The 14,416-nt window shown below is 35.2% G+C and overlaps 2 protein-coding genes across 3 annotated transcripts; both read right to left on the bottom strand.

The window, feature by feature from the left end:
* Window positions 1–6,086: 6,086 nt before the first annotated feature.
* Window positions 6,087–8,844, bottom strand: LOC122141418 (granzyme B-like). Of its 2 annotated transcripts, none has more exons than XM_042748761.1 (5): window positions 8,739–8,844; window positions 8,488–8,638; window positions 6,814–6,958; window positions 6,448–6,702; window positions 6,087–6,340 (listed from the first exon to the last, which is right to left on the bottom strand). In XM_042748761.1, exons 1-5 carry the CDS (start codon window positions 8,797–8,799, stop codon window positions 6,182–6,184), a joined length of 771 nt encoding a protein of 256 aa, XP_042604695.1. In that variant the 5' UTR covers window positions 8,800–8,844; the 3' UTR covers window positions 6,087–6,181. The 2 variants fall into 2 exon arrangements, with proteins under 2 accessions (XP_042604695.1, XP_042604696.1); XM_042748762.1 differs by having other exon boundaries at window positions 6,814–6,955.
* Window positions 8,845–11,574: 2,730 nt separating this feature from the next.
* On the bottom strand, window positions 11,575–13,080 carry LOC109067008 (granzyme B(G,H)-like). The gene is made up of 5 exons (XM_019084021.2): window positions 12,967–13,080; window positions 12,728–12,878; window positions 12,298–12,436; window positions 11,923–12,177; window positions 11,575–11,820 (listed from the first exon to the last, which is right to left on the bottom strand). Exons 1-5 carry the CDS (start codon window positions 13,022–13,024, stop codon window positions 11,662–11,664), a joined length of 762 nt encoding a protein of 253 aa, XP_018939566.2. The 5' UTR covers window positions 13,025–13,080; the 3' UTR covers window positions 11,575–11,661.
* Window positions 13,081–14,416: the final 1,336 nt, after the last annotated feature.

The following is a 14,416-nucleotide window of genomic DNA, read 5'->3' as shown; positions in this document are numbered from 1 at the left end:
AATGACAAAACACTGTATAAACAAAAGGGTGGGTATAGACACTGAGTTTCTGGTAACTATTTCTAAAAAAAAAAAAAAAAAAGCGGTTCCAGAACATCATTATAATAATAATTAATAATAATAATTCCTTACATTTATATAGTGCTTTTCTGGGCACAGAAAAACCCACCACACACCAGCTTATTGGTGAGAGGAGACAGAGTGATGAAGCCAATCAGTGTATGGGGAAGGTCAGAGGCCATTAGGCGAATTTGGCTAGGATGCCCGGTGATGTCACATCTAAAGATCTAGAACAAATACAAGTGAGCTGTAGACAAACAACATGAACACTGAATAACTACAAGACTTATTTTCAGTAGAACTATAAATTTTAAAAGAAAGAAAAAATACATGAATATATTTATTTACTACTTCTGTGGTCCAGTATTTCTAACTCAGTCCATGTCAGATCAAGTTCTTACTGAAAATGTAGATGGAAATTGAGAGTTGTTTTATAGTACATGCTACTAAATAGCCTATGCAATTATTTTTTGTTAACAACTGTTTTTTGTTTTTTTTTCTTTTGTGAGTAGTATAAAACAAAAAGCAACTGTGCAAATTTAGAACCCATCCCAGCCTACGCAATTATTCAGTTGATTCTAAATATATTTGTACTCATTTTGATGACACTAAAAGATAGTTTGCTCTGAGAAATGTCAACTTGGCCAGGGTGGATGTGGTTGGACAGTAACTGTCATGCAACTAGAACTGCAGTTGAGCTCATAAGCTTCAGCCACATCTCTCTGTTCAGAGATAAAAACAGTAAAAGGGGAAAACATAAAATATTCTCACCTGTGATTAAGGCCAGAGTGTTTTTAAATGAACTGAAGAGAATTAACATACCTTAATGATTGTATTAAAAGCAACACATCTGGCAGAAAATCTATAATCAGATTACCAAACTAACATGTGGTAAACACGGGCGGTGCATGACAGGAAACAGCTTTGTTATCAGAACTTTTTATCAAATGTACTATCATGTGAAAATGTGAAGAGACAGCGAGAGAGAGAGGTCTTAGGAAGATAACCCCAAAATGAACCTAGTATAAAACAGCAACTTTCCCACGAATTGCAATGTTCATTTTACTCCTTTGTTCTTAAATTCCTACAAACACTCTTTTAACCCTTAAATGCATGAATGTTTTGCCAATCATTATTTCATATTCGGATCTTTAGCGACCCGGACCTATTTTTCCATTTTTTTTGGAACTCTGAACTGTTTATATAGCAAAGATTTATCTTTATACTTTAAGAGCAATTACAGAAGAATAAAATAAAGCATACGTCGTTTCCTTTTGAAACTTAAAAGGGTTCAGTTTGAGCAGATGATTTTACCATCGCTGTCATTGTCAGATCGCACTTCCACAGTACATTCAGCATCTGCCTCATATTTACGATCTCAGCCATATTTTCAAAACTATCATTTTTCAGTGATTTCATATATGACCACAATATTTTTGATCACTGGCAGCTGATTCACCACATCCAGCATCAAATGACAGTGACATTTATATTTCATTGCATATAGTAATGTCTCTGCAGTAAAGCCGTTCAAACCAGTTCAATTTTTGCTCATGATATTCGTTTTGTTTCAGGGCCGTGCACATATATTTTGAAGGGCAGTGGCCCAAACCAAAAAGGGGGCACTAGGGGGGTGGGTGCTTGTTAATACAAATTATCCAGTTGTTACAAATATACAATTTACAGAGAAGACAGCACACTCTGTAATAATTCCAGACTTTATTGTTGATGTTTTGATAAGAGTGGGCTCTCCCTCACTCTCTGAGCCTGCTTCTGCCTCATCTTCAATAGAAGTAGGGGAGAGTGGGGTAAGTTGAGCCAGTGGGTAAGTTGACCCACCTCCTGTTTCTTGGCAACTGTACACTTTTACTGTTTTGTGACCATGTATTCTGAAACCACCCATCATTTCTGCCAGACTCTGAGAAGGAGAAACACATGGGAGGAATGGAAGGCACCCATTTACTTTAGTTTTTGGCTTGTCAAAGTACAATTTTACCATAACAGATGTAATGGTTGTTGCAAATTTTTCTAGGTCTAAAAATATTTGTGATACATATAGGTGATTTAGCAACATATAAAACCATGCAATTCATTTAGCTAAATATTAGCCTGAACTGATAAGCAACAGAGCTATTTTTTCCAAAATGGTAGATATGGGGCAAAGTGAGCCAAATGTTGTGGGGCAAATCAAGTCACCATTTTAACTTACCCCACCATAAGGCACCGTAGTTAAGTTAAATCTCTGAATTATAAACTGGTATTTACTGGTTTAGTTTGTCATACTGTATATATATATATATATATATATATATATATATATATATATATATATATATATATATATACAGTATCTCACAGAAGTGAGTACACCTCTCACATTTTTATAAATATTTTATTATATTTTTTTCATGTGACAACACTGTTCACCATATTTTGTGTGGCCACCATTATTTTCCAGCACTGCCTTAACCATCTTGGGCATGGAGTTCACCAGAGCTTCACAGGTTGCCACTGGAGTCCTCTTCCACTCCTCCATGATGACATCACAGAGCTGGTGGATGTTAGAGACCTTGCGCTCCTCCACCTTCTGTTTGAGGATGCCCCACAGATGCTCAATAGGGTTTAGGTCTGGAGACATACTTAGCCAGTCCATCACCTTTACCCTCAGATTCTTTAGAAAGGCAGTGGTTGTTTTGGAGGTGTGTTTGGGGTTGTTATCATGTTGGAATATTGGCCTGCGGCCCAGTCCAGTCCGAAAGGAGAGGATTATCCTCTTCTTCAGTATGTCACAGTATGTGCCAGCAGCACTCATGCAGCCCCAGACCATGACACTCCCACCACCATGCTTGACTTTAGGCAAGACACACTGGTCTTTGTACTCCTCACCTGGTTGTCGCCACACACGCTTGACACCATCTGAACCAAATAAGTTTATCTTGGTCTCATCAGACCACAGGATATGGTTCCAGTAATCCATGTCCTTAGTCTGCTTGTCTTCAGCAAACTGTTTGCAGGCTTTCTTGTGCATCATCTTTAGAGGCTTCCTTCTGGGATGACAGCCATGCAGACCAATTTGATGCAGTGTGCGGTGTATTGTCTGAGCACTGACAGGCTGACCCCCCACCACTTTAAACTCTGCAGCAATGCTGGCAGCACTCATACGTCTATTTCCCAAACACAACCTCTGGATATGACGCTGAGCACGTGCACTCAACTTCTTTGGTCAACCATGGAGAGGCCTGTTCTGAGTGGAACCTGTCCTGTTAAACCACTGTATGGTCTTGGCCACCATGCTGCAGCTCAGTTTCAGGGTCTTGGCAATCTTCTTACAGCCTACGCCATCTTTATGTAGAGCAACAATTATTTTTTTCAGATCCTCAGAGAGTTCTTTGCCATGAAGTGCCATGTTGAACTTCCAGCGACCAGTATGAGAGAGTGAGAGCGATAACACCAAATTTAACACACCTGCTCCCCATTCATAGCTGAGACCTTGTAACACTAATGAGTCACATGACACCGGGGAGAGAAAATGGCTAATTGGGGCCAATTTGGACATTTTCACTTAGGGGTGTACTCACTTTTGTGGCCAGCGGTTTAGACATTAATGACTGTGTGTTGAGTTATTTTGAGGGGACAGCAAATTTACACTGTTATACAAGCTGTACACTCACTACTTAACATTGTAGCAAAGTGTCATTTCTTCAGTGTTGTCACATGAAAAGATATAATAAAATATTTACAAAAATGTGAGGGGTGTACTCACTTCTGTGAGATACTTTATATATTATTTGTAGTTTATTTGATAGGGACGGTGTACAAGGGCACCAAATTCTTCTCTGATAATAACCAGAAAATGTTTTTCATCACATTATAATCACATATATCTTTTCACCTGTAGTCTTTAATGGCCAACAAACTCTCCGTTTAGTCTGTTTTTAGGAAGGCTACAACTTTGGTGTTCAACATATTGTTTCAGAGATGCAAACAATTAAACATTGAAATTTAAACTGCATTTGGTCGGTTTTATGTTGTTAAAGTTAACTTCATGAAAAGAAATATGACTGTTTGTAAAAGGAAATTATTAATTTATTATTATTATTATTATTATTATTATTATATTATTATTATTATTATTATTATTATTATTATTATTATTTATGGGTTTGAATCAGATTTGGTCAACTTACCCCTAATCTGGGGCAAACTGAGCCATGGGGAACACTTTTTTAATAAGAAGGCATATTTTTAGAACCCTTTGTCATAGATACATTCTGATCATTTAAAATGATAGGAATACTTTCATTAGGACAGGACAGGACAGGACAGGATAGATACTTTAATGTACTTCTGCATCATTTTTAACTTATCTTGAGGACCACATAAGTAAGAAATGGCTAATCTTACCCCACTCTCCCTATAAGTAGACATTTAATATTCTACAGCATAAATCTATATTATATACTAATAAACTAATTTAGAACATTTATATTATTTTTTTTTCACTATTTATAGGCCTACTATTAGTATGGCTTCAATAAAATATGATGTGTTATAGATTACTAGTATCAAGACAAGTGATTATAATAGGAAATATACTTAATTACAAGAATTAAAGTGTGACAAACTGGCAAATATTCTATATAATTATTTACCTGCTGGCTTGCTTGAGCTTTGTATTCATGTTTGCAATGTTGAACTGCCTTTAGCAGCCTCCCTTCGCACTTTCTCTCTCTCTCTCTCTCTCTCTCTCTCTCTCTCTTTCTCTCTCTCTGGCTGTCTTCCTTTTTGCAAAGGCTTCTTTTTTTCTTTTTCTTTTTTTGTCTACAAAGTGTGCCAACAACAGAGAATTTTGTGTTATCTATAATAGATCTGATCGGGTACAATAATTTGATCAGACATTCTAATTCTAAGAACGTGGATATTTTGTTGTTATCACTTTTAAAAGACAGAGAGCAAATCATTACCGGCAGAAATACAAAAACAAACTACCAAATTACTAATTCAGCGTATCATCCACTGACTGTAATGTGGACTGTAATGCATCTAGCTGTTAATGCAACTAGCTTCGGGAACTGTGGTCTCCACTCTCCAGAGAGCGGTACACAGATTATGAGTGATGCTGCGGAGCGGCAGGAAAACACAGAGCGGATTAGCGGAATCAGCGGATCTTTAGCGGAGCGGTAACAGACCGCTTTGAGCTGGGGTTGATGGGGGGATTGGTGAGAGGGGCAACTCAGCCGATGAGGGCAAAGGGGCTTGTGCCTGCGGTAATTATGAGTGAAACATCACATCGTCATTGTGTATCAAACAGTGCCACCTTGAAGAAAAAATATGCATTGCACAAATTGAGTCATTAAATATGTCACGTCATCATTGTGTATCAAACAGTGCCATCAGATTTACATACCTCGGGTCTGTAGCTACACTTTTTTCAATCAGAAAACAGGCATTCTTTTATATTTAACTCTTTTTTTCGTGTTATATTGTTTATAATGAATAGATTGAGGAATACTAAGAAAGTTGATGTCTTACTTTAAAAAAGGAAGGAGGTAGAGGGTAGAGAATGATGTCCCAGTTCGCTAAAGACCCGAGGTATGCATTTAAGGATTAATTTATGGCTTTTTGCACTGAATATATGTTTGTAGTTTATAGAGATCAAAAACTACATCACGGTTCAATGTTTGTAAGATTTTTTAAGTTGTATGCACACCAAGGCTGTATGTACAGTAATAAAGGCATACAGTATTACGCGATACTGTGAAATATTATTACAATTTAAAATAACTCACATGGTCACATGGTCATTCAGAAATTCTAATATGGTTATTTGCTGTAACATTTCTTATTATTATCAGTGTTCAAATCTTTTTCTTGCCTAGTCAGTGGGCGTGTAATTTTGCCTTTATTTTCAATAGCATTCTATAAATGTTTATGATGGTTGTCTTCAAATATCAAACTGTCTGTCTGCAGTTTCATATCTGGTTTAAAATACCATTTCTGATTAATTAAAATCTCTAGACAGTATATATCAATGTATGTTATTTTTATTATAATATGATTTGGGAGGAAAATCAACTCAACCAAAATAAAAATAAAAAACACCCCATTTTATCTGCAAGATTCAATTGACATTTCCAGTTATTTTCTTTATCCATGGAATATATGCTGAAATCTTAGTATAAACTTCGGGTAGATTTTGTGAATTACAGAGATCAGGGTCACCAAAAGATGTGACACCGACTGCAGTGTCTCCACAAACCAAAGGACCTCCTGAATCCCCCTGTTAAGAAACAGATCAGCACTTCAGTCACATGCTGTCATAATTTTTAACTTCACTGAAATCAATTTACACAATAAGATTTGGTGAATCAAATATTTTTTACATACATTACAGCTTCCTCCATCTCCATGAACACACATCATCTGTGAAGTTGAAAAGTAGTTCTTCCCCCATTTGCGTTCACATTCCATGTTATTCATGACCTTCACGTCTGTCTCCATGAGGTGATCGCTTCTCTTGCCATTAGTTTCTAAAAGTCCCCAGCCTGCGATACTGCAAACAGAATCTGCTTCGATATCACTTCCTTCCGCTGGTATGGATATCCACTTGATATTGTCATTAAGTTGTACATTTTTTTCTAACTGTAAACCAAAAATGACAGCATCATTAATAAAAATATTTCATTATTTTATTGGCTGTTATTCTGAATGAAAAGTTTACTGATGTCAGCTAAAATAAGTGCAGTTTGTTACCTTCAAAAGCAAGATGTCATTATGAAAGGACCCCATGGTGTAGTTTGGATGTTGATGGTATGACTCCACTGTGAATCGGACTGAATTCTCATTCTTTTTTCGTAGGTCATGTGCACCTAGCACAACCGTCAGAACTGAAGAACTGCTAAAAAGACAAGATTTATTTAGCAATAACTTTTTTCACAATCTGCTATATTCATAAAAAAAAATAAAAAAACTCTACCAATCTACCTGATTATTTGAAATTAAATGAGAGCATAATTAATGATATAGAGAATATAGTACATGCTTTTAATAGTCACTTCTATTTTTTAATTGAGTTTAACTTCAAATGTTATTCCCCGTGAATGGAAATCATGTGTTAAAAGGTGGTGACCCATCAGTTCTGGAAACTATCGGCCAGTTAGTAGGTTGTCTGTGTTGGCAAAAGTATTTGAATCTTTTGTTAATGATCAAGTGAAACAGTTCTTAACTGAAAATAAAGTTTTAATGAATTTCAATCAGGCTTTAGATTGGGTCGTAGTACTATTACAGCAGCTATGCTGGTTACAAATCATACTGTTAAATGTTTGGATAGTAAACAATATTGTGCAGCATTATTTATCTCTCTTCACTCTTAAAAGTAAAGGTGCTTCAGGATGCCATAGTAGAACCTTTTTGTCTAAATGGTTCCATAAAGAACCTTTAACATCTCAAGAACCTTTCTGTTTCACAAAAGGTTCTTTGTGGTGAAAGAAGGTTCTTCAGATTATAAAAATGTAAGAAAGATCTTTGTGGAACCAATAAAGGTTCTTTTATGGCATCGTTTGAAGAACCTTTTGAAGCACTTTTATTTTTAAGAGTGTAATGCTTTTATCACAGAGGATAAGTTGTATAGGTTTTAGTCAAATGGCTCTAAATTGGTTCAATAATTATTTATCGCCAGGACTCCCTGGAAGAAGAGATTTGCATCTCAGTGGGACTGTCCTGGTAAAATAAAGGATAAAAAAAAAAAAAAAATTAATAAGTATGTTCTGGAAGTGTGCTGATTTGGTAGCCAAAATCATGACGAATATTTTACAGTACAGTATATGGTTGTAGTCATTTTCGTGAAATGTAAATATTATTTATGTATTTTTATATAATATAAATTATTAATTAATTAATTATTATTAATTATTAATATTATTATATGTGTATTATACTGACGGATAGTAAAAACATATTTATTTAATATTTCTTGTAAATTATTTAATGAATTCAATCAATTAGTAATATATTACCTAAATTATAATATTATATTAATTATAATATATTTTGTATTTATTTTAAGCAGTTTAAATATTTAAATTAATTAATAATTAATTATGTTATCTAAAATATAATTACTAACATAATAATATTAAAAGAAGTCTGCTTTAGACATTCTACAACTTTGCAACTGTCGACTACAGCGACTCTCATTAGAGTATTAGTAGACTGCTAGACTAGGGTTATGGTTAGCAGAACAAGTTGACATTCTTGCAGCTACTTAAATAAACTGTTAGCAGATAGCAGACAGACTACTAATAATCTAATAACTGGTTGTTGCAAAGTTACTTATAGTTAGTAGAATGTCTAAAAAGTAGACTCAAAATAAAGTGTTACATTATATTATCTACAATATACAATTAACTAAGTTATTGTTTGTCTTACTCTTTTCGGCAATGTGCAGCAGTCATGACAAATCTATCAGAGATGAGGAATCCACCGCACATATGAGACTTCTTTGCTTGAACAGACACCATGTAAGGTCTGGAGTGGGGTTTTGCTTCCCTGCCGTTCACTATACCCACATTCACACGAGCTGAGAGAGAAAGATAGAGTGTTATTATAATTCCTCCTCACTGTCTTACTGTATATGTGCTATTAAACTCGGTTTATTGGTATTTTTTAATCAGTCTCACCAGTGAAGGTCAGGTGTGGCAGCAGAGAGGCCAGCAGGAGCAGAGAGATGATGGTCATCATGAAGACAATCAGTGACTCAATGAGCTTTCGCTGGCTATATTTGTTATAAATATAATATAAAGGAGGTGGAGAAACTGAGCTTCCTCTATCTTGTTACTTTCAGTTTGTGGTAACAGTAACAGTATGGTAATCAGTAGATAGTAATATTTGATCATTCTTGTGGCTTAATGAGGCTTTGGTCGAAGGCTTAAATCATCTAGATTTGTGACATTTGATTAATTTGAACCCATTAACTTGTAGACAGTGCACATAGCCTTCAGCTCAAAGAAGCAGCATGTGAAACTAGACATGTTTATCTCTTACTGCATGAAAGACGTTACTGAACATTAACATAAGTGATGCTAAATGAGACTTTGGGCTGCTTTCAGTATCACTACATTGCCCTCATTCAACTCGAAAGTTTGAACTAACTGAAACTCAGTCGTCATGCTCACGTTTTTGGCTCGTTTTGTGTTTTTACACTGAAAACCACTAGAGGGCGCAACTGAACACACCTCACAAACTGTTTCTGTTTTTTTAAACAGTGCTCTTCAACTCTGCTCTTGGGGACCTACAGTACCATCCTAATCCCACCAATCCCACCCCAAAATACAATTATTCAGAAAATGCAACTTAAATAATAAATCAAATAAATAAAAATATAGGCTACACCTGACTGTATTTAATGTATTGTGCCCAAGACAGTGGCGGAGCCAGGATGTTTTTATGGGGTGGAACGAAATCTTATTTATTTCAATATAAATATGTGATTGACTATAAAGTATTTGACTGTTTTAGTGTCCAAAACACAACAGAGTACAATTAATTTCTACTTAACTGGAATTTAAATATTTGTGAATTAGATCAAGTAATACTAAGTGAATATGACAAATTTTTTATTATTTCTCACCTCCAGGTATTTTAATAAAGGGGCTTAATATAGCTGTTTTGCTCATTCAGCTTCTCAAAACTCCCAAATGCTTGCTCTCATTGCAACATTGCATACTCATGGATGAGACGTGCAGATAGTGAAAAATGTGAAAAAGACCAGAAGTCAACAGTAGACATAAATGCCAGAATATAAAATGAATTATTTTATGCACTTAAATGGTTTCATTTCTGCATATTTTCTAGCATAAGTGCACTGTGCTCACTTTTATTTGTTCATTAAATTACAAATAAAAATACATATCAGCTTTGTAGCGATAAAGTATGAGAGGAAGCAAATGCAAGAGTAATGATGATTTAATGAGCCAAGTTCACACAGAACGTCAGAGAATAAACAGGAAGCCAACAGGATGGATATGGGGCAGATCTCTCGCAGCCAGGGATCAGGTCCGGAACCAGACAGCAGGTGAGCGTGACACAGGGACTGAGACGGGCGATCCTGAGGTGAGTTGAGGAGATGAAGAACCCACAGTGAGTATGAAGTGAAGCAATCCATCTTGAGTGAAACAGGAAACTATCAAGGGCAAAAAACCAGGCACAAACACAGAAGACTTCAAACAACGATCTGACACACAAGACGAAAGACGGCAATAAATAGGGAGCAGGAAATGAGTGGCAGCTGCAGCTGATGGAACAATTTTGAGAGATGTTCTTGTGTGCTGCGTATAAATTCACAGTTTGCAGCTTTAATCGCCTTTTTGGTAATTTCATAAACTAGCTGACAACAGAACTAGGTATATTGTGTGGGTTATTTATGATGAAGTAATATAGAGCATGTGCCACATATCTGTGTACTGTTGAAGAGTGCGTTGTGAACAGAGTAAAACAGCTGATGGGACAGTAAAGTGTGTTTTACTGACATATAGTTTAACAACATCCCATAAGACCACAGTTCACTGTTGTTCTACTGAAGCTCATTTGGCTGCTCTGACTCTGCAGAATGAGCATCAGAATCCTGCCATCTGCTAATGCCCGGGAGAGACATGCCCATCTGACCGCCCTGTTTTGCCCAGTTTTTCTGAACAATGTCTGTGATAATGCAACCCTCAAGGATGTCTTTAATGCCTGCTTAGATGTCCCCCTGCTTAAGTGTTATGATGGATGCTCTCAAGATTTAGAATTTCTTGGTCATCATATCTGGTGGGAAATGCCTCGTCGACCTGAATCAGCCTGCAGCAGGCTGACCTTTCTTTTTTTTTTTATTCCTGCGCTTGTTAATTGGTTGTCATGTTTGTTCATTTCATTTCATCATGTTTATGTGTGTGTCATTCTCTCCCTAACTTAATTTCCAATCTCTTTGTGTTTAATGTTGTGTCTCATCTTTCCAAAGTTGTGTTGAACTGACTTTTTCCCCTATTTAAGTGTAGGCCTACTACAACACAGCGTTGTGACACCAGTCTTCAGTGTCACACGATCCTTCAGAAATCATTCTAATATGCTGATTTGCTGCTCAAGAAACGTTTGTTATTACTATCAATGTTACAAACCATTGTGATACTTAATGTTTTTGTGGAAACTGATACATTTTTAAGGATTTTTTATATGAGTAAAACGTTTAAAAGTACAGCATCTCTTACTGACCCCAAACTTTTGAACAGTGGTTTATATTTTCCTTAATTAGAAATATATATATATATATATATATATATATATACATATATATATATATATATATATATATATTTCTTGCATGTCCAGTGGGCGTGTACTTTTGCCTTTATTTTCAATAGTGTTCTGTAAATGTTTATGATGGTTGTCTTCAAATATCAAATTGTCTGTTTGCAGTTTCATATCTGGTTTAAAATACCATTTCTGATTAATTACAATCTCTAGACAGTATACAGAATATCAGTGTATGTTATTTTTATTAAAAGATGATTTGGGAGGAAAATCAACTCAAAAAATAAAAAATTCACCCCATTTTATTTGCAAGATTCAATTGAAATTTCCAATTATTTTCTTTATCCATGGAAGATATGCTGAAATCTTAATATAAACTTCAGGTAGCTTTAGTGAATTACAGAGATCAGGGTCACCAAAAGATGTGACACCGACTGCAGTGTCTCCACAAACCAAAGGACCTCCTGAATCCCCCTGTTAAGAAACAGATCAGCACTTCAGTCACATGCTGTCATAATTCATAACTAACACTAGTTCAAACAATAAGATTTGGTGAATCAAATATTTTTTACATACATCACAGCTTCCTCCTTTGTCATGAACACACATCATCTGTGAAGATGAAAAGTCATTCTTCCCCCATTTATGTTCACATTCCGTATTATTCATGACCTTCACGTTTGTCTCCATGAGGCGATCGCTTCTCGTGCCATTAGTAATTAAACTTCCCCAACCTGCGATACTGCAAACTGAACCTGCTTCGATATCGCCTTCTTCTGCTGGTATGGATATCCACTTGATATTGTCGTTTAGTTTTACATTTTTTTCTAACTGTAATAACAAAAAAACGCAGCATCATTAATAAAAAGAAATTATTATCTTCTATAATATACTGGCTATTATTTTGCATGAAAGTTTTCTAAAGTCAACTAAATAAAAGCAGTTTGTTACCTTCAAAAGCAAGATGTCATCATGAAAGGATTTGTTGGTGTAGTTTGGATGCTGATGATATGAATGCACTGTGAATCGGACTGAATTCTCACTCTTTTTTAGGTCATGTGCACCTAGCACAACCGTCACAATTGGGGAACTGTTAAAAGGACAGGTTTTATTTAGCAATAACTTTTTTCAAAGTCTGTAATATATTCATAAGTATGTTCTGAAGTAACTTTGTAATTACACATCAACTAACTCTCATTAGAGTATTAGTAGACTGTTAGGTTAGGGTTAGGGTTAGTAGAACAAGTTGACATACTTGCAGAGTTACTTATTATCAACAGAATGCCTGTTATCAAAATAAACTGTTATCCAAAGTGGACTATCAAATTAAAGTGTTACATTATCTAACATATATAATTAGCTAAGTTACTACTTGTCTTACTTGTTTCGGCAATGTGCAGCAGTCATGACAAATCTATCAGAGATGAGGAATCCACCGCAGATATGATGCTCCTTTGACTGAACAGATACCATGTAAGGTCTGGAGTGGGGTTTTGCTTCACTGCCGTTCACTATACCCACATTCACACGAGCTGAGAGAGAATTATAGAGTGTTATTATAGTTCCTGTATATCTGCTATAAAACTTGGTTTATTAGAATTTTTTTTTAATCAGTCTCACCAGTGAAGGTCAGGTGTGGCAGCAGAGAGGCCAGCAGGAGCAGAGAGATGATGATCATGATGAAGACAATCAGTGAATCAATGAGCTATATTCAGTATATATATCATAATACGGAGGGTGGAGAAACTGAGCTTCCCGTAACTTGTTACTTTCAGTTTGTAGTAACAATAACTCAGTATGGTAATCAGTAGATAGTAATATTTGATAGTACTTGTGGCTTGATGAGGCTTTGGTAAAAGGCTTCAATCGTCATACCACAAAGATGTGTTCCATTTGATTAATTTGAAGCCATTAACTTGCAAACAGTGCACAGAGCCTTGAGCTCAAAGAAGCAGCATGCAAATCTAGCCATGTTTATCTCTTACTGCATGAGATGAAAAGAAAGACATTAGGCTACAGTAATGTTTAGCTAATCATTAATATTAACTTAAGTGATGATAAATTAAAAAACTAAACCTCAACCGTCATGTACAAGGTTATTTATTATTATTTTTTCTACAGTATATACCTCTAGTCTAGAGGACACGAGTGCATGTAAACATGCTTCACACACACTGTGTCTTTTATAGAATACTGTGTGAGTGAAAGACTTACTATGTTTTTTTTTATTACTAAGTCATGTGACCTGTAAAAATTATTATTATTTTGCATATTTAATATAATGCATTTCCTATAGAACAGAGTATGTTCTAATAACATTTTACTAATGTTCCTATTAATTATGATTTTTTTTCCAAACATTATAGGAACGTTAGCTTTGAATGTTCTCTGAAACAAAAACAAATACTGAAACAAAACAAAAAACTTTTTTTTTTTATAAACTTCTGCTTAGGTTTCAGATTTTGCATGCAGAGCAAAAGCTGAGGCAGTTCAGATGGATGTAGTAAAACTTCACAGCCATTGTAGCAAAATCTGCCTTTTAGCTCATGAGCTTCAACCACAAGTGTCAGACGAAAGCACTGGGAATTGAAAAGCTGTAAAAAGAGGACACATGGTGTCATATTTAACACATGTGTGTGATATTTAAAAGACAAAGTATTCATAAAAATACATATTATTAATAAAATGTCAGAAAATGATTCATAATTCACTGATTCTCCCTAATGCTTATTTTTAGAACTTTTCTAAAGTTTCCTTTCCAAAATTCTTATTGTGAGTCATACCATTTAGCTTTGACTATATTCACAATACACTCTTTAAAAAAAAGGTGATTCATGATATAACAGAAGAACCTTTTTGTCTAAATGGTTCCATAAAGAACCTTTAACATCTGAAGACCCTTTGTTTCACAAAAAGTTCTTTGTGGCGAAATAAAGTTCTTCAGATTATAAAAAGGTAAGGAAGAGATGGTTCTTTGTGGAACCAAAAATGGTTCTTCTATGGCATCGCTGTGAAGAACCTTTTAAGGACCTTTATTTTTAAGAGTGTATATAATGGCCATGAATATGTC

Source organism: Cyprinus carpio, chromosome B22, assembly GCF_018340385.1.
Source record: "Cyprinus carpio isolate SPL01 chromosome B22, ASM1834038v1, whole genome shotgun sequence".
Taxonomy (NCBI): Eukaryota; Metazoa; Chordata; class Actinopteri; order Cypriniformes; family Cyprinidae; genus Cyprinus; species Cyprinus carpio.
This window is presented reverse-complemented; position numbering and strand designations above follow the sequence as displayed.

Excerpts from the sequence above, each read along its gene's own strand:
- LOC122141418 (XM_042748761.1), bottom strand. The coding sequence starts at position 8,799 with ATGATGACCATCATCTCTCTGCTCCTGCTGGCCTCTCTGCTGCCACAC. Across the intron at positions 6,959-8,487 it reads GCTGCACATTGCCGAAAAGA|CAGTTCTTCAGTTCTGACGG; the intron begins GTAAGACAAACA and ends TTGTCTTTTTAG. Across the intron at positions 6,703-6,813 it reads ATGACATCTTGCTTTTGAAG|TTAGAAAAAAATGTACAACT; the intron begins GTAACAAACTGC and ends TTTGGTTTACAG.
- LOC109067008 (XM_019084021.2), bottom strand. The coding sequence starts at position 13,024 with ATGATCATCATCTCTCTGCTCCTGCTGGCCTCTCTGCTGCCACACCTG. Across the intron at positions 12,437-12,727 it reads GCTGCACATTGCCGAAACAA|TTCCCCAATTGTGACGGTTG; the intron begins GTAAGACAAGTA and ends TCCTTTTAACAG. Across the intron at positions 11,821-11,922 it reads ACAAAGGAGGAAGCTGTGAT|GGGGATTCAGGAGGTCCTTT; the intron begins GTATGTAAAAAA and ends GTTTCTTAACAG.